The sequence below is a fragment of the Buteo buteo genome, chromosome 9, assembly GCF_964188355.1.
Source record: "Buteo buteo chromosome 9, bButBut1.hap1.1, whole genome shotgun sequence".
NCBI lineage: Eukaryota > Metazoa > Chordata > Aves > Accipitriformes > Accipitridae > Buteo > Buteo buteo.
The window spans coordinates 28,858,361-28,878,340 of record NC_134179.1 but is presented as its reverse complement, the minus strand read 5'-3'; the positions used below and the strand labels follow the sequence as shown (position 1 = coordinate 28,878,340).

General features: G+C 37.2%; 1 protein-coding gene across 3 annotated transcripts in view; it reads left to right on the top strand.

The window, feature by feature from the left end:
* The window catches only part of SYTL3 (synaptotagmin like 3), a 34,959-nt gene that overhangs the window by 1,262 nt on the left and 13,717 nt on the right, over positions 1-19,980 (top strand). For 2 of the 3 annotated variants that reach the window (XM_075035896.1, XM_075035894.1), the window contains exons 2-8: positions 2,915-3,490; positions 4,878-5,093; positions 8,805-8,869; positions 11,426-11,513; positions 12,889-12,955; positions 13,920-13,992; positions 17,415-17,539. In XM_075035896.1, coding sequence (XP_074891997.1) covers positions 3,381-3,490; positions 4,878-5,093; positions 8,805-8,869; positions 11,426-11,513; positions 12,889-12,955; positions 13,920-13,992; positions 17,415-17,539 — 744 coding nt within the window. In that variant the 5' untranslated portion in view covers positions 2,915-3,380. The remainder of the gene's footprint in view (positions 1-2,914; positions 3,491-4,877; positions 5,094-8,804; positions 8,870-11,425; positions 11,514-12,888; positions 12,956-13,919; positions 13,993-17,414; positions 17,540-19,980) is intronic. The other variant, XM_075035895.1, reaches the window with a different exon arrangement.

Sequence of the window (19,980 nt, the reverse complement as noted above, 5' to 3'; positions counted from 1 at the left end):
CATGAAAGGAGGGCATTTGTAAAGGTTTTTAAGATTGTTTTTTCCTGTCAAGGAGGCTCATTACTGAAAACACAACTTCTTTATTACTGCCAAAAACCTAATCTAATGCAGATGGCTTCGGTGTTAGAAAAGCTCTTCTTTTACAATGGTAGAGAGATTTTTTCAGTCCAATTTGAACACCTCTGTGAAATGATTATGAGTTCAAGTCTGTTGTGGGGCACAAGGATTATCTCCCATTTGGGGGGATATAATTATTTATTCTTAAAGCTACCTCATCATTAAGCTAGATTGAGTTATCTTTGAATGTGCAAGAAAAATTAACGGAACATGATGATTGTCAGAGCTTAAATCTTCATGAAGATTTAAAAAAAAAACCCAAACAACTAACTGTAGGAATGTCCATGTGCAATATTGATAGAGCTGCTGTCTACATGCTGTGTTTTAAGTTTTATTCTCTGCAGTGTGTGATGGTTTTGGCCAGCAGTGAGAATGCCACAGTGGCTTTTTCCCTCCCAGCATAGTGCAGATACTGTAGGATGTAGGGCTCCTGGCACTTGGCTCTGCAGTAAGTTTGTTGTGTTGTTTGGTGCCAGAAGATGATCCTAGTCTCTCCATCCTGGTCCCTGTTGGCAGTCCACTGCTGGAGTTAAATTCTGTGCTTGTGATTTATCACTGTGAATAGGGTATGAAGTGCAGCAGTAGACCAGGTGGTTTTGATGATGGTGTTTGTAGTATCACTGATGGGCTGAGGTTGGAATGCTTTTCTGAAGAATCCTGCCCTGGCTAGGGGGAATAGTTGTGAGCAAGACAAAGTGGAAACAGGAGAGGCTCCAAGCTGTTCCTTCTCTCACACTATTTAAATTTGTGCAAGCTTGAATAGCTGAAAACATTTTTTTTAAAAAATCCATATGCATCTCTAAATAAGAATCTGTATGCCCTCAATATTTTTCATACACTAAGATGTCATCTGAAACCCATTTCCCAAACCAAGTTTGAAATATGGAAAACTTTATGCTCTTTCTGTGAAAAAGAAAGGTAGCCCTTTTTTTAAAGAATTTGAAGGAGATATCAAATAGCAACTATTTCTGTGCTTGCTTAACTGCAGATGTTGTTCTTGGTAACTGTTTTACCGTGGCATATTCTTAACAACTCTGTAAGACATTCATATATTTTCATTAAGATCACTAGGGTGGTTTTATTGGAGCCACCTAATAGTGACTATCATGAATTTGCTAGGTTTTACTGATGCTTCAGCAGGATTTTCTGATGACGTTGTAGATACGCTAGCCATTGGAAATCCTAGGAGCTTATAGAAAACGTAACTAAAGCTGTAATGGGTGTTTTGGTATCCTGTATAGTGCAGAGGTCCCCGAGTTTGTACTGACTGCTTTTCAGATTGTATTGACTTAAATGGAGTTGAAAGCTCTAAATGTGCTCATCAATCCTGGGAGGTATTCTTGAGCTAAAAGATGAAAGCAAGTGAAAGATGCAGGGGCCTTTGAAAATTACATATATTGTGTTAAAAAATTGCTCAGGCTTTTTATGTTTCAACTGAGTAATTTCCTGTGAAATTGCAGTTGGTAAGGAAATAAAATATGATTATGCCTATCTCTGTTTCTTTTGTTTGCACAGGAAACCAATCTTTTTTTTTTTTCCTTTGTTAACACTGCTTCTGTGAAATGCTTTGTCCTTTTGGTGTCTGTTGAAGGGTTTCATGAAAAATTATAAAAAAATGGAATGCATACTGTTTATAAATACAAATTATTACCTCCTGCTTTTTTTTGTGGGAAAGTAAGTAACTTAATTGGGGCAAACTGTATGTAAAGTAATTCCCTGCACTGACAAAAATACATTGTGACTATATATCTGAAGTTTTGGTGGTTTTTTTTCTCTTTTAAACTTAAAACTCACAGTATTTTAAAATAATGATGCAGCAATGCAGATAGTTGGTCAAATTGTCAGCTGACGTCCATCAGTGAAGCATCAGTAACTGCTTTGGAAAAGCGTGACCCTTCTGTCCTAGTGTCTAGAATTTCTGCCCAGAGCCTGACTGTATTTATTTAGCTTAGATTAAGTTTGAAACATTAAACCAGTTTTCATATACACATCTTTAATATTTGGTGTACCATAAGTGGAACTGCCTTACATTTCTTGTAATACACACTAGACAATAGACAGTAGTATTAAAACTGAATATGGTATGTAAGTTGAATTAGATTGAATAATCAGTTTCTTTCTCTACTTCGCTGCAAAGTATATTAAAATTATTTTCTATTTTAGTGGGAGTTTTACAAAAGTGAGGTCACAGAATATATCCAAAATACAGTTGTGATTCTTTTTTAATTTTATACTTCTCATATATTTGTACATTAACAGCATCAGTTCGGGGCCAAAATCATTAGTGCACTGAGGTGGAAATAATATATATCTTAACTCTTTAGTGTTTGTGTGTATTAACAAAGATAATAGCATTATTGGGTATTAAACTGTTTATCTAGACTTAACAGATATAGGTAATTGATAGAAGTGACTCTTAGAGGGTGTCTTTCCCTCTTTCCTCTTAGGCTTGTGATGTTTTGTCTTTTCAGTAAAATGAGATTAGAAGGGGGCATCTTTGTCTCAACCAGTATGACTTTTCCAGTCACGGGGCCTGTAGGCCTGTGTTGAAAACTAACTTAAGCTTCTTTATTGGTTGTTTTATGTTGACTGTATAAAAAATGTGAAGGTACATGACTGAGTGTTAATGGACAATATGGTGAGATTGTCTGAAAAATGAGACTGTCTTAAAACCTATCCTGTATCTGCATTAGTGCATGAAAGGTCTGCATATAGCAAAATGTGGTCTTCACATACTATTTGAAATGTCTTGCAGAGGTGAGAAGAGATAATAACATGTATTCTTTTTTTTCCCTAGGTCCAGAAATCTCAAATCTACAAGACCAAATAAAAAAAACCAGCATTGGCCCCACTCCTTTACTCCATCTCTTGGTGAATTCTCCCTCCATCTGGTGACAGTTAAAGCCCTATCTAGGACCTTGCTGCAAGCTTTCATCTCTTTTGGAACCACTCTCAGCAAAAAAAAAAGAAAAAAGAAAAGAACAAGGAGTTTTTTCATGTGAGAAGGACAAGACTGTTGTGACCTTGCTAACTGTTCATATTCCCTGGGTAGCAGAGACACTTAAATGATGATGTGTGTGAAGACAGACACAGTTATTTTTCTCTTCGGGGTATGACACAATAAACGTATCACCAATCAAGTAAGAGCACAGGCACTTAGTAAACACTCAGACTGCATTATACTCTATAACGTAGTATCCATCGTTCTGGATGTAGTAGAACCATAGGACAGTAGTCTACAAAATAAGTGAAGTTTGGGGAAAATGGCCTGTGAATTTAATCTAAACTTCCTTAAGGAATTGGAACGAGAGGCTGTTCTAGAAGTCCTGTACCGTGACCAGATGGTGAGAAAAACAGAGGAGGAAAGAATAAGGTATCTGCCGTTCCCCTATTCCTGTATTTCTGTTCCTTTTTTTCTCAGAAGTACTCTTCTTCTTCTTTGCTGTCCTTCCAAATGTCTTCCTTTTTTAACTTCTTGTTAGCTAATGGCTTTTTATTCTTTGGGAAAACTAAGGGTTATCCAGAGCCTCTTGGATTTGCCATACTATTGACTAGTCTACCATAAAGATGAGCAAATACTGTTCAGTGAATAATCTATTGGATGAATTTTGCTTCTAGCCTTCATGGAAAGCTCAGTTGCTGCCTGTATTTTTTCTATGGCATTCTCATCATGTTTCTATGTGTGTCTATATAGTCCTGGTAACACAAAACATGTTCACATCTTTGGCTGGCTTATTTAACTTATGTTGTGGCAAGACTGGAGTTGAGAATCATTGGATACCTGCTCATTGTGCTGAGTCCATTGTTGTCCCTTCTCGCATACAACAGGTAGCAAGTGCACCACACTGTCTCAGAGGTTGTTACAAGTGTCAATAGGTATCATTGATTAGGAGAAGGATTCTATTTAATTATTTCACACTATGCAAGCATCTCAGTTGTGAAGGATAAGGGCTAATCTTCCAACATTTTATTTGCTTTATATCAGGGCTAGGGCAAGGATTTCCCTGCAGTTTGTACCCTGCTTTGTCACATTGCATCCCCATGTAAAGCAGGGTATTCATGTTGCTAAGTTAGAAATGTTTAGTCTCTTACATGTAGAAACTCAAACTTTGTTTACAGCAAACATTTATGTAAGTATTACTGGACATATTAAATGATTGTGGAAAGTAAGTAAAGGCTTATAAAGAAAGCCTGAACTGGTTAGAAAATCCCTGACAACCATTGATGATGTAGCTAATAAAAACATAGTTCTTGATTATTGGTACATGTAAAGGAAGCAAAGTTAATGAAAGGGAGAGGTTTCGATATTTTGGTCTGATGTATTTTTTATTTAACTTTTAGATGATGCATTTGTTATGATTATTTTTACTTGATGGAAGATTTGATTCTTGGATAAATATGATAAAAAACACAATCAAATGAAAAGGAGCACCATTTAGTCTCAGTTTTTGTATGTGAATACACAATCACTTACACACTTTCAGTGCCCTGCCCTGAGCCTGCATAACTGACATGAACAGAACCCCGTTTATACTAGACTACTCTGTCTGTATGCGCAGCTGTGGCATATACAGTCATAGTGCAAAAATGCTGTGTGTAGACACCTTCAGACAGTGTTCAGTTGAGGTCAGACTTGAGGGCATATCTCCCACTAGTAATGCTATTGCACAATCAGGATATCAGGGGTATTAGCTTGTGACTTACATGGGGTTTTTCGTCTATTTAAATTTTTTTTTTTTTTTTTTAACCTGGGGCATTAGGAAACTGAAACTGCAGCTGCAGCAGCTTCGATGGAAAGGGGCAAGGAATGTAAACCATGAATACCAGGAGAGATCTTGTGCTCGCTGTCAGAAATCGCTTGGGTTATTGATGAACAGAGGTGCGGTATGCAATGGGTGCAGTCATCGAGTGTGCTCCGAATGCCGTGTTTGCCTGAATCCCTGCCTTTGGAAATGCACCGTTTGTTATGCTCATGGGTAAGAAGTTTTACTGGTTTGGATAAGTGCTGGTTTACACTGGTTATCCAGTGGATGCACACTGGTTTTGTGTGTATCTGTTGCTTTAAACAATTAATGAAACAAAGCCTCTGGTGGAATGAAAATGTTGGATGAAGTCCTGGTAGCAATGAAATTGATGGGAATTTTGTGTTATACTTCATGTAGTCAGGATTTCCCTTCCTGTAGTTAGCAGAATGGATCTTCAGGGTAGGGCGAAGTAGTATGACAAAGATGGTAACGGCAAAGCATAGGATCAGTTGTTAGTTTCTGAACTGCAGATACAACTCCTTCCCCTGACTCAATACTGAACCAGGGCATCATAACAAGTTGCTGAAGTTGCTATGTTTTGGTATAGTATTTTGCTGTAGTATAGTATAGCCAATTTCTCAATGATTTCCTAATCTTGATTTTTTTTGCCTCATACTACAGGAGTGAGGAACCTGGATTGATGAATAATTTGAAGTCATGTTTTATATACATTTAAAACCGAGAAAGCATTAATAACATTATCAGGAATTGTTTAAATGTGGTCAGAAATCCAAATCTGTTTACCTTGAATTAGTGGGTTTTTTTCTTTTACTATGTCACCTTGGTTTTGTTTTCCAGGAAACAATCTTTTACTGTATTGGTACAATTTTTATATCAAGATACTTCATCATAGTCTATTCTATTCATCAGAATCTTTCTAAACCAAATGGTTTAACTATATTTCCACCTTTGATGAAAAGTAATATTATGTAGGCAAAGAAAGATAGTTTTGGAAATGAATCAACAGCTGTGCTGGATGATATATATCCCTGTACAAAGAGTGAGGATTTGGATGAAATTTTACTTGATGCCAACACAAGATTAATGCATTACTTTACTCCCTCTTAAGATGCCGAAATGAGATTTAAATAATGCCTGGGAAATGTAAGGCAAGGTATTGGTCTTAAGCTAAGTGAATTTCTACTACTAGTTTAAGTAATTTTCTATAGTTTGGAAGAGACTATAAACTGTCACTAAAAAGATGTTCTCTGAATCCTCAGTTTATTTTGCAGCTTATACATAAATAGGCAGATTAGTTTAATCTATATTTGATACAAAGCAGTTACTAGATTTTGGTGCACATATTTCACTATATGTGCGTCACGCTATATGCACTAAAAGGAAAGGTTACAAAGTTAACTTTCCATATCCTCCTCTAGATACCTTCCTCTACTTCTTTTAAATTGATTTCCAGTTATTTGGTGGCCACAGTGGAAATCCCCTATAGAGAGCAGCTAGTTGTTAAGCTGCCTTATATAGTGCTGCACAACCTTAATTATTTCATAAGCTTGTCCAGATATTTAATGGTAAAACCAGGAAAGCATTATTTAAATTAATTAAAAGGCATTTTTACTTTTCCTTGAGGAAATTACTTTTTTTTTTCTTGCTAATATAGAGGAATTATTTAGCTGTCATAGAAATTCTCTTTATAGCAAAGAGACAGCACATTTGATCTTGTTTAGTCACAATGCAAAGTCCATTAAAATCAGTCAGACTTCCGTTGCCTTCAGTGAGCTTTACATCAAGACTATAAATCTCGAGAAGGGTAGGGAGTGCAGTAGTGTGGTAAATACTACTCAGTGCTTTTTGTTTACCCTGGTGAGGAGAAAATAGGATGACTAAGAAGCATGAGAGCTGATTTTCAAGTCCTGAGCAACTGTAATTTTGAGTCTTGGTTACCGCTAGAGTATTTTTTCCTGAACAAAATGTTATCAGCAGCAGCAGCACTACTGATACACCCTCCTAGACACTAGGGTCATGTTTGTAATGAACATGCTTAAATGCCTCAGTGAAAGTGCATAGAGGGATAGGTGAATGTTCGTTGTTTACAAAATAAGAAATTTAAAAGGCCTTGTGGACTGGCAAAGTTTGTATCTTTCACCTGGAAGAGGCATCACTTATGTGAATGGAGTTGGTATAGTGTGTTTTATTGTGTTTTTTTTTTTTAAAGGAATCCTGTCTTCTAGAAGTCTAGAAAGACTTTTACTTTGAAGGAGTGTAGTCTGTTTTACCTGGCAAGGATAGTTTTTTATCAGCTTAATTGTCACAGTTTTAGTCATAGCTTAGCTTAATACACTTTTTAGCCTAAAAAAAAAAAAAAAAGGGTATTTCTAGATCTGTTTTCATCCTGTAAGTGGCCTAATTATCACATGAGCCTGTGCAGAACTGGAGATTAAACTCTGGGAAGATAACCATGGGTAGTGGGAAGAACATAAAAAGAAGGCTGGAGATGAGAATGGAGGCACTACCAATGCAGAGGCCTTGAAGATCTAGTGCAGCTGGAGATTTCAGACATTTATTAGTTAATAGATCTCCATCCAAAGTAAATAAGTATCCTGTCTCAAAGTTATTTTAACCTCAAACTAGTCTGTATTCAGTTACGCACAAGGATCCAGGGTTAGGCATGAAAATAAATAGTACAATCTACACAGGTAGTGAATTTTTTGAATATTCTGCATTGCTACTTGCAAAGGTGTATTTTAAATGCCTGAAATGCTTTAAAATCAAGCCGCAGAAAGAACAAACAGCATCCTACCTGTAGTTTGTCTATTTTAACACAGAGTAAGGTGAGGTGTGAAATGGCAGACCCAGGGATTTTGTTGCCTGGCCTTTGGTGGATATCACTATAGTTCTCATGTTTAGAGATTTTGCTTTCTTAAGGAGGCAAGCTCTACAAGAATTTACTGTCTGTATGTGTATGTTGTTGCCAATTTCAAGCAAATTTGGCAGGGGGAATAGGTAATAGAGATTAATTTCCTAGAAGGAAAATGAATTGCTGGGTAGAGAAGAAAGTTTAGCAGTGCCTGCACTGAGTAAATTTTTGCAGTGGGACTTCATCCTATAATAAGCGTCAGAAAATCCACAAGGAACAGAGATATTTTATATGCCCTAAAAATTAGTAAGGTATTTAGATGAGAATTTGGAACCTGAAGACTCCAGAGAATCCTCTCCTCAGTTAAAAATTCTTTTTGTCTCTTTAATAATGGATGAGTTCAGATTGAAGACTTCATCTAAGTCAGTTGGAGACAACAAAATGCAAGAGTCAAATCTGCTGAAAATCTGCTCTTGACAGAGCTATTTAATCTGATACCATTTTGTACTTGTTAATCATTACTTTTCTGATCCTGCGATCCTGATGCCTGTGTATGACTGACATCATTGATGTTAGTCTCCACAAAATGGAGAGAGATGGGCCATGAAGTCTTCACACCATCAGGGTTGTGAAGCTGAGTGCTCCCTGGTAGCCATCCCAAGTTCTGCTTGGGAGCATGTCTGCTATCATGACTTTCCTCACTCCTCAGACTAGGCTGCAGCTGTAAGCAGTCAGCATACCAGTCAGTGGAAGTGCCTGGGCTGTATTGCAAGTTGGTTGCATAGACTGGAGTGGACCCAGGACTCCTGGCTTCAGAGCAATGCCTAGAACAGTATGTATTGCTTTCCATGGGCAGTCCTATGTAGTGAAAAGTTAAAAAAAAAAACTGGAAAGGAGGAATCCTTTGTTTGCAGACCCACAGCAAAATCAGTCAATGGAGTGAGCAGTCATGAAATCTTAGTTTTATGGTAGGATTAAGAAAGATTGTTGGATTGTTAAATAGTTATCAAACATTTGAAGAAATGCACTTTGGAAAATGTTGATTCAAATGTCTTTTTCTTGTTTTTCAGAGATGTGAAAGTAAAGGCTGGCGAATGGTTCTTTGAGGAACGAGCAAAGAAATATCCAGGTGAAGGTAATCATTGGAACTGACCATAAACTGCTGTGTAATGTGTAGTCCTTACCTAAGTGAAACACAGAATGTAGTCTGCCACTGTATTTCATGTTTTTTCCGCTTGATGAGAGATTTTTGAGAAATTATCATGCATTGCATCTGTCTACGCACTAAATAAAACATGAGCACAAACTAGCAGAATGCATTTTAAAGTATAATTTATTTTGTGTGAGTAATAAGAATAAGAAAATTGCTGGCCATATCAATTTGAATTAATGAGTGTGGAAGACTTCTAAGAAATACAGTGACATGAAATAAATATAGAAATGTTAAAATATATGCGCAGGAAGGAAATGATCTTGCATCCATTGTTTGTCAAAGTTAAAACTCAATTGTTTTCCCTGAGAAAGTTCTAAAGCTTAAAGAAATGACAGAATGGAATAAAGAAAAACATATATAGCTATAAATCAACAGAGAGCTGAAGACTTACTGTTTCTTTACTTTCAGCTAGCTGTGCCATTACTTTGTGTTCAGTCTTTTCGGTGCACTTAGAAATACAAAGCCCTAAAAGAAATTTTAGAGGATGTGGATGGATTGCTCTATAGGGAATGTATTTTGCCAGCCAAAGGGCTGTTAGTCTTCATTTTCACCTACAATGACTAATGAGGTGGAGAGGATTTCCTTCCTCTTTCCCTTGAAGTGCCACTTTAGATAGGCAACTATTTCACTTTGTGCCTGGCTGTAGCTAAACGTTACAGTTTCACTTCCAGTATCTGCATCACATCTAGATTTAAGAGTAGCTGGTAAAAAGGAAGGCAGTGGGCCTTAAATATCTCTTGGGAAACTTGAATAGGAAGAAGTTTATAAATGGAAGAATGTAATTGGGCAAATTTTCAGTAGTAGGTATTCATGAAAGACAGCAGGTAGCAAATCAGGAAACTGAACTACAGTTCCTGCTAAAACAATTAATTTAAAATTTGAAAGATTTAAATGAATTCCATTCTAGCTAACACAGTTTCTAATTTTAACAATAAGCTGGTAATTTTAACAATCTCTCTCAGTTATTGGAAAATGCTATGTTGTTCTTAGAGACTAAATCTGATATTGCAAGGTACTGACTGTCCCTCTTTCCAGTAAAATAAATGAGTTCTCACCTTGTATTATCAAAACTTTGTGGGTACTTGAAGCTTTTTGCTTAGTTAGTCTACAGTAATACTGTCGAAGTCACAAAGATCTATGAATATACAGAAGATAAGCCTGCAGGGAGAAATATGTTTTGTTTAGTTCCTTTGATTAGACCAACTGATATAATTAAAGGGGTTACAAAGTGGCAAACTTTGAAACACAGCAGCTGTAGTAGTTATATATCCTTCAAGCCTGGAGAGGCAGTGCCCTCTTTTGGTTTGAAAATACAACACAAGCAAAGTATTCACTGGAAAATAACTGAAAAAATACATGTTACAGTGAAGTTTTCTCATGTTGCAGAACAAAAAAAAGGCAGTTACAGCAGTATGCTTTTTATTAATTTTGTGTAGCTTCTACCTAAAGAATAAAAATCATATTTTCATAAAAGTGGTAGATTGCCTTTACTGACTAATAAATTAAAAATTGAAGAAATCATTTAATGCTGCAATAAATCAAGATACCAAATATTACTTATTAATAACAGAGCATTAAGTCTGGAGCTCTGATTGAAATTTGTATTATCAATAAATTGATTATTATTTCTACCACCATGAGGTCTACTACTTTAATGTAAATAATATGTTGTAATTAATGACATCTTCAGTAAAGCATGGATCACATGCTGCTTTCTGTATTAGGAATGATTAGTGATTAAAGCAACTCCAGATATTTTCAGTTGGCCATTTGTTACGTGCATTTAGCCCTTCTTTCTGTTTGCGATTACTCAGGAGCAAACTACATTTTTATGAGTCTTCATTGTTTGTGCCCGATGGAGCGTTTGCTCCTTGGTGTTTTTTACATCATGTGGTTGCTCACATGAGGAACATGACATGGTTGCTATTTCCCCACAGGGATGGCCTTAGCAAAGGGGTTTGCTCATGTTTGTGAGCTAGTCATTCATTTTTGTGATTGTTCAGGTCTCTAGTAGAAATGAAAAGAATTTTTCATAAGATGCAAGACATGTCCATATGCCTACTCTTGTACACATTTTCAAGCTTTCCATAGTGTTTGAGTTTTATGGTTGAAGTGTGCTTTAGTGCAGTGGGCCTGTGTGCTACCTGCCTCCTGGACGTCAGGAGGCTGAGAGCACTTAGCGTTCTGTAAGAATGGGCCTGTTAGCATGTGTACATGATTGTCCTCAGCATTTGCGAAGAGCTGGTCTGAATGTGTCACCTGCGAGAGGTGAAGGTGAAATCATGATACAGTTTGTGATACAGGAGAAACTTGCATATTGCTTGGCATGTATGCTGGCACATCAGGTGGGGGTTGATGTCACTCCTGACTTGCATGTGCATGAGTTTCTGTAAATACAGGCCGGTTCCTGAAAGACACTGATTTTAAAAAGTATTATACAGGCATTAGTAACTGCGGTTGATGCTAAATAATCTTTAGGTGGTTTTTTGTTGGTTTTTTTTTTCTCCTTCACAGGCAGACATGAAACAGTTGGTGCAAAGCTCTTGAAATCTTATCAGAAACTGAGGTAAGACTTATAAAAGGACAAATGGTTCTAGGACACTGAGAATTTGTATAGACAATATATTGTATGTTATAATCCAGCCAGCAGTTTGTAATTTTTTATTATGAAAACCAAATTTCATTACTTTTGGAGTACAAATGATAAAAGCATAGAAAAATTGCCACTTTTATCTGTCAGCAATCCATAGAAAGGGTCTCAAGTACAAAAGAGAGTACTATGTTTAGCATAATAGTGTCTTACTTGAAATGAAGGGATGTTTTTTGTTCTGCTTAATTTTTTGCATAGCTCTTTACACCGTTATCTTTCAAATTTACACACTACTTTTAAATGATCAGAGATGAAAATTATTTACTAGGTATAATAGCAATAGCATCATTATTTGTTCAATGGGAGATATTGCTGATTTGGTAGCTTTAGAATAAATAGTAGACAAGAAGCTCTGTATTCAGTAAGACACATCCACTTACCAAAATTAAAACAAGTAAAAAATCCTGAATAAATACTGAATAAATACACTGAATAAATACTTTGGCTAGAGGCCTAAGCATGACCATACTTAAATTATTACTAGTGATATATAATGAAATAACAGTCTACTTAAATTATATTGTATAAAAGAAACCCTCTTCCTTAAAAAAAAAAAAAAGTAAAATAAGATACAAACAGATGGCCTCAATTTTGTGATAATATCTGGTGAGGCATAGCTGTGTAAGACAGAAACTTATAGTCAGCTAGATATGATCCTAGCCAGGGCTGCATAAGGACTTGCTTTTACCTAGATGTGGTAAAAGAGAATCAAAAAGGAAGTTCACCTGCAGCCTTTAGGGTCCGTGATTGTGCCATGATAACAGAATCAGTCAGGTAACAGTCAGATAATTTTTTTTTTCACAGATGGGGGCTATTTACAACAGATGAAATGGCTGGAGTGCTGTAAAAAGGCTCTAACAGCTTTGGGCCCAGGCAAGGAAGGATCCTTTTAGTATCGTAAACAAAGATAACTGTTTTCTGAAAACATCTCTGAAACAGAGATGGTATGGGTTACATAGGAATTGTGTTTTAACTGGGGACATAGATTGTAATACTGCCAACCATATAGAAGGCTAGGAAGCCTGTCCTAAATTAGGTCTTCCTGATTGTTTTAAATTAATAATTCTACCTAGAGCAGCCCAAGATTGAGAAGATAGAAGAGTAGTCCTAATTCTTACAAACAGGCAATAAGCCTGTGCTGCAACTCTTAAAGGCACAGGATCTCAAGCTAGATCTTTAGATTGCAGGAAAGGCAGATAATAAAGATACTGTGCAAGAACATGGTTTATTTATCTATCTATTAGCATAATATATTAATTGTTGCACTGTTTATTGTGTCTTAAATTTACAGTAAAATTTCTGTTGTACCTCCTACTCCACCTCCTTTCACAGAATCCACAGCAGGAAGCAACCTGACGGTAAATGTACATATCTGCAAAATACACATATACATGGACCTCTTAGGGTGTCATTCATGTGAAAAGGCCAGCCACAGAAATGCAGTAAATAGCAACTTCTGTAGCATCATATTGCAATAAAAATGCTGCCTTATGTTCCTTTGTAATTTTTTTTATGCTGCATTGGTAGTAGGAGAGAAAGGTCAGAGGCTATTATGAGGGATGTGTTCAATTAGTTTTCACTTTTTCAGGGAAGTGATTAACCACTCTACTTGGCATTAAAATACTGCACCCGGTTTTTGATGCCTCACTACAGAAAGGCTGGACTGAGATCTTCTGAGCTCCCCTCCAGCCTGAAGGATCCCATGATCCTATGATATTCAATAGTCATTTATAAAGCGATCATTCCATCTGTTACTTTCATTATTGAGTGAAAAACAGTGAATTTGATGGTTGCCTTGCATTAGTTTCTAGTGGACAGAATAGTAGGACATGAATCAGAACTCATCGAAATTGCACTAAATTACTATTATTTCAGTTAATTTTGCACTGGGTCCTCAGGCCTTGGTTTTGAAGCCCATTAGAATCCTGTAAACATTGTAATATGTGCTCACCTGGAGTTTGATGAAAACTCTTTGATTCAGAGGCACAGGAGCATCTGTAATAGACAGGACTTTCCTACTTGAAGTATTTACAACAAATCAGTGATGTAATTAGTTGTATTTATGAAATTGCTGTGTGATCTTCCTACAAGGAGTATATCAAAGAGTATGGAACTGAAAAGATTATCTTCCATCTTCATACATTAGTGTGACAGTTTTCAACCATGTCAATATATGTCCTCAGACGTATTTGTCTACAGAAGTGAGCAAAGGGCTGCAGGCTTACCATCAGATTGTTATGTGGTCTGTGGATATGTGATCATGGAAACTTTAAAACAGCAAATATTTTGTGTTTTCTTACTCTTGGCATCTCCCATTTGCAGGAACTCGGACAGTCTAAAAGTTTTAATAAGTCTGTGGAAAACTTGGTTTTGTCTCTCACAACACATATAAAAAGTAAGTAGCTTTCACTGCTTTGTCATTTTAGAGTAACATAGTCAAATGTTTCAATTTTTTGGCCAAATTGTTGGCCCAAAAATAGTTATAAAAAGGGTATTGAGTAATGGCTGAAATGCCTAATGCCAAGACTGAGCCAACCTGAAAAATAATCCAGTGAGTCTAATTGTCCTTCAGTATTCTGCTAGTCATTTAACAAGCTTATGATACCAACCCGGAATGCCTTTCTTGTAAAGATGTGAAAAGACTGTATAATGTTATTTTTAAGTTTATTGGGTGTTCAGGTGCAGTATATTTAACTCATGTTAACACAGAGTAATAACCACTTTCTACTGTAGTGATCTTCATGTTATCTATCTGACTGAACCCCAACTGGCCCTGTCAAAGGATCTATCATGTAATGGAAGTAGAGTTTAATATTTTCATTCACTGGCAGTTTTCAAGAGGACTTTCTTCCTCTTTATTGGTCTGTCTAGTTGTGTGGTTTTTTTCAGTGCATACTTCTAAGTGCCAGACAGTCCTAACAGCTCTTCTTTCATTCTGATACTTTTGGTTCCTTCCGTTCGCTTATGCTGCCTGCTGTTCTTTAGGGTGCAGATTGTGTGTATGCACCTCTAAGGCTAACTACACTGAGGACAGCCAGCCTTTGTGAAGAACAAATTAAAGGCATTAGTGACCAGAGGAAAACAACTTCTGAGCCTTATGAAGATTACAGGGGCTTGCACATTTGCATGTATTTGAACAAACCTTAGTGTTTTCAAACTAGCTTCATCTTGGACAACTCCAAATGTGAGATTAGACCTGAACAAATTTGGCTTTAGTAACTTTCTACCTTTCCCCCTAACTCTTCTCTTAGCTCTTGTTTGGTCTTTCCTCTAACTTCTTCCACCCATCCTAAAGGCTTGTTCTCCTTCAACCACACAAATTTAATGTTTTGTCTGTGTGAACACATATTAAAGCTATGCAGAGGCACAACGGCTGTCTCTTCTGAACAGAAATGTAGTGTAGGGTGGCTGGCATAGGGAACTTTGTTACTGGAAGCAGATAGCTGAGACAGCACAGCATTGATGCAAAGTAATTTATTCTGCTTTCTGTTTGTTTGAAGCCTGGTCATATCCCACAGTTACTGGTAAAGACTATCAGAACTGCACCAAGCTAATTTAATAATTCACTGCTACCAAAAGGAAGGTCCTACTCTCCCCACGTCTTCTTTCTCTGTTTCTGGCCTTATGCTGCCATCACTTAACTTGAATTAGCACCAGCGTTTCTGGGCCCCTCTGGAAACTGATTTACCTAATTAAAAGGGCAGAACATTAACCCAGACAAAACACATAGGTACTTTTCTGCTGGTTTAGTGAGTTAAATAGGCTTAAGGTAGGTTATATATGTTGGAGCCTGCACAACAGAGGGTGCTGGGCCATGTGGCCAGGAGCCAGGGATTGAGGAGGGAAGAGCAGTGGTTGCAGAGGGGGATGGCACCAAGTCGTTAGCTCAGTTCAGCTGTATGTGAAACCCCACTCGGGTGTTGTCATCCTGAGTTAGGGTAGAACCTTTTAATTTGTGAGAAAATAATAAGCCGTTGCAATCACTGAAGTCAATAATTAAAAAGTATAGGAAGTCTTACAGAGAGAGAGACTTCATTTTCTTGACTTAAGAAAACAGCTCTTTCAGACCATATGGCCTCTTAATGAAATCTGGTGCTATTCGGATAAATGCTTTTGGTCATGAGTGTCTAAAGTTAGTAGTCTATCTTATCTACATAAAAATGTCCTGGTTTGCAGAGGAATTTAATACACCCAGCTCTTGTGTATTGCAGTAAATAAACCTGGACAACCTTGTTATGCCTCTGATTCTATCATTGGAGCCAGTGTGTGTGCACGTGTATGAGAGCAGCAGGAACAAAGGATTAGTGCATGCAGCACAATGCTGCTGTTGTACAGTCTGCTCTTTACGCTGTTACCTCCTGTTCCAGCATGGTTTGGCAGCAACAGGAGATTATAATCCAGTGGTTGCCATTTGGTGAATATAAAATGGGTTGCTGTTTATAGTTCTATTTGCAGTGCAAAATTGCCCTTGGCACTAGAGATAGTGTCCATCTTACTGACTGTTTGGGTAGAGAAGCCAAGGGAGGAATAGATGGGAAAACCGAACAATCATTTTTTTCTCACAGTAATCTGTTCTGTAACCTGTTCATTTTAAGAGAGTGTGAGGCAAGCATATGTTTCTGCTTCTACTGCTGGTCAAGCTACTCAGATTGTATCTACTCCGTTAGAACTCTCACTGCAGTCTCTTTTATGATCTCCGATTTCACTGTGTATTTTAAAAACCTGGTTTCGTTTACAGTCAGAGATTACTTAATTGAGCCTGCCTATGAATATGTCACATGATGCCTTAATGGTGTACACAGAGCACAGTAAACATCTGAGGACTGATTGCTGCTAAGAACAAAACCCAAAGTGGCTTTAAAAATCACACTTAAGAGTGCCATTGTTTTTGAATACCATAATGACCTATTGTCTGCTGTCTGAGGTTCCTCCACAGAGGCTCATGTTGTGAGAGAAATATTTATTTCTTCTGTATGAATTAAACATAGGATAGCTATTTCATGTACCACTTATAAGTTATAAATTTTTCATGATAGACTATCGGGGATTTATAACAAAGTGACAGCTGCTAAGCCTGCTAGTTTTCAACTTCAGAAATCACAGATGAGTGCTGCCCTTCCCTTTAAGTGAAGTTCTGACTGTACCCTGAGAAATAAGAAGCAAAAAGTGGTGCACTAAATGTCCAGTTGTCTTGTAGGTTTATTTGACAATAAACCAGATGTTACCGAAGTGCTAATTCAATAAGGTACTTAAGTATGGACATAAGCTTATCCATATAAGTAATGTTATTGAAGTCAATGAGGGCTACTCATGTTCTTAAAATTAAATGTGGTTTGGGACCAGAGTATTTAATATCTCTCCTTTCATCCATATATTGTATAAATTTCTAAATATTTTCCAATATGCTCTGCTGTCTAATTTCCATTGTCGTGTCATCGCTTTATGTTGTTATAATGATCTTGCTTTTATCCTGAACCAAACCAAACTGCTTTACAAACCAAGCTATATATAGGGACTGTAGTAGCTACTTCTGCAAGGAAACTATATTTGATAGCATACAACAATTCCTTGCAGCAGCTGTAGTGATAGCAAGCAAAGAGTATAATTTCCAGTTGAAACAACAGGAAATATTTAGGTAGGCAAAATATAATTATACAAAATGGGACAAGCACTTGCCTTCCCATCTGTTTCTTACTCATAGGAGATCAATACTAAAATTGCAGGCTGAAAGTTTGAAAGCTACAGAATTAGCCTATAAATCTACAGGATTGCTTGCAATATTTGTTACAGTGACTTTTCTCTTTATTTTCACTTCAGAAATCTCTAAGTCCCAGAATGACATGGCTGACAGACGTCTCCTAACCACAGATTATGGGCAGAATGTGGAAAGAAGGAAGCAAAGAAGGAGCCAGTCTGACACTGCCATCAACATTACAAGCAGGGTATCCATATTATTATACAGTCTCTAACTGTAAGGGCAGTTTCAGGAATGGAATATATCTGTAAGAATAATGACTTACACAGAGGAATTTTACTTTTATTATACGAGCAGGGCTTAGCTGATATAATAGAAACTGACCACTGCCAGAACTCTGACTCTTCACAAGGTTTTTGACTGAGTCTGCACACTTGATCTCAGCCCAGAGCTGAAATGTTAGACTGAGATTTTACAAAGACCCTCACATAGAGAGGGACAGGATGGGTAATTTTGCTCTCAGGTGCTCACAGGCTCTCTTGAGGCTGATTGATGTCTGCTTGGTGTGATTGTTGGGCTGCAGAGAGGTGCTCTGTCTCTTGTCCTCTTCCTGCCCTTCTTGCTGCTGAACAGGACCAAGCTATGACCATCCAAAACCCATTCTGACACTTCCTGAGCACTTTTTAATTTGGCAAGGAGAAAACGTTGACTGCTGTTAGTTGTTGGGCAACTTCCCTTTTCCTTTTGCTTTGGTTACAGTCTCTAGCTTTCAGTGTTTTCTTGAGAAGTGTGAGAAAAATCCAGTCATCTGTTTTTCCACAAGTTGTGCAGGGCTGAAGGTGATGTCACATATCTGCTTTAAAGTTACACTGAAGATTTTTTTTTGTAAGCTTTCACCTCTCAAGTGACTGAACTTTGTCCATACTCAATTTTCCACATAGTGGGTACTTACTGAATTGCCATGTTCATCTGAGTGAGGTAAATGTATTTTGCTAAGCGCCTGAATTAGATGCTAAGAAAAGCTTTTGCTTTGAGCCAGACCTCATGGCAAATATTACTCACAGCTCCCTTGGTGCACACTTTTCACTTTCCTCTGAAGTCTTAGGTGCTGATAAATGGAAGAGGCAGCATGTTGGACCACATGGACTAAGGGTTTGAATTGGCCCAGCAAGGTCTGTGAACTCTGCAAAATTAGCTCTGGTATTTTTGTATACAGTTATATTGTAAACAAAATTGGCAGCAGTTACTAACTACCTGAGTGCTGCTTTCGTTGTGGTAAACCACACTTCAGTGTTACTTTATTCCACTGGCAGAGCACTGCTCTTTTAATGCATTGAGAGACATCAGAGTTGGAGATAATATGAACTTAAACTATGCTTCATTGCATGCTGATTACACACAGCCTGTCCTGTTTAAAAGATGGATATGGATTCTTTGGCTTGAGAAATGTATTAGTAGGAGACTCCAGATTATTTGTGTGGGGTTTTAATTGCCCATTTAAAGATTTAGGACTTAAATTAAGTCCACCCTTTGCATTACAGATTTTGAAAGATAGATTTCAATGTTGTTTGTGCGTCAGAGCACTATTTCTCTGAGTCAGGAAGCTTTTGTTTCATTCAAACCAGTTAGTCTACATTTAAGTTAGAATTTTAGTTTTGCTAGAATTACTTTTGATCTTTTTTTCTTGTGAATGTCATCTTTGCCATTTAGGTTTTTTTAATATAAAAGGAAATTTTACTCATCTGTTCCTGCACTTACATGATGGGGTTTTTTGTGTCCTTACTGTGATTTTAAAAACTATTTTTAATCTCTGTCAATGACACTATTGCATTATTATTCCATTTATTTTTTCTTCTTTTCCATTTTTGTTTTCCTTTAATAAGGGTAGTTGTTTACATCCTTACTAGAACTATGACTTAAGTTTAGGGACAGAACCTGTTTTAAATTACACTTGCAAAACAACTAATTACTCAAATTTATAACAAAATATGATGTAGAAATCTTACTTCTTGTAATTTCCACCCCAGAAGGAACTTGCATTTTTTGAGGATGAATGAAAGCAGTATTCCTGCCCCCCCCCGCTGAAAGTGTGCATTTTTCTCCTAGGAATAGCCTGGGAAGTGATAGCTGTAACTCCGCCATTTTGAATGTGCAGGGTATAACACTGGGGCACCACTTCAGACTCAAGAGCACTATCTGTTTCTTAAGTAAATTTTCCAAATTTGTGATATGTTCGGAGCTTCATTCCTTCAGATTAAAGTTGAAAGATATTATATTTAACTTCAGTAATAGTGAAAAAACAATCCAATGGCAAGAACTACGAGCCAGTGTAAGGCATGGATTTAGGAAGTTAACTGAATAGTGTTTTCTAGGGCCTCTCGCTATCACAATCTCTAAGTTAATGAAAGGAACTGCAATTATACCTGCCTTACTGGGGGAACAAGCAGACACGTGCAAGCTTTGGAAGCTGTTTGTGGTGTGTTGGTAGCTGTGGATTACCTCTGCTGTGACAGCAAATGCATGCTGCTGCAGATGTTAGAACTGGGCTAGGTGGGAGTCTTTCTTATGTGACCTGATGCTAAGTTTAGCACTGGTAGTTTTGCTGCCTCGTCAGTCACTTATGTTCTCTTTAACACAATAGAGAAGTCTTTCTGATCCAAGTGGAAGCTAAAATTCAGTGTGTAGTAG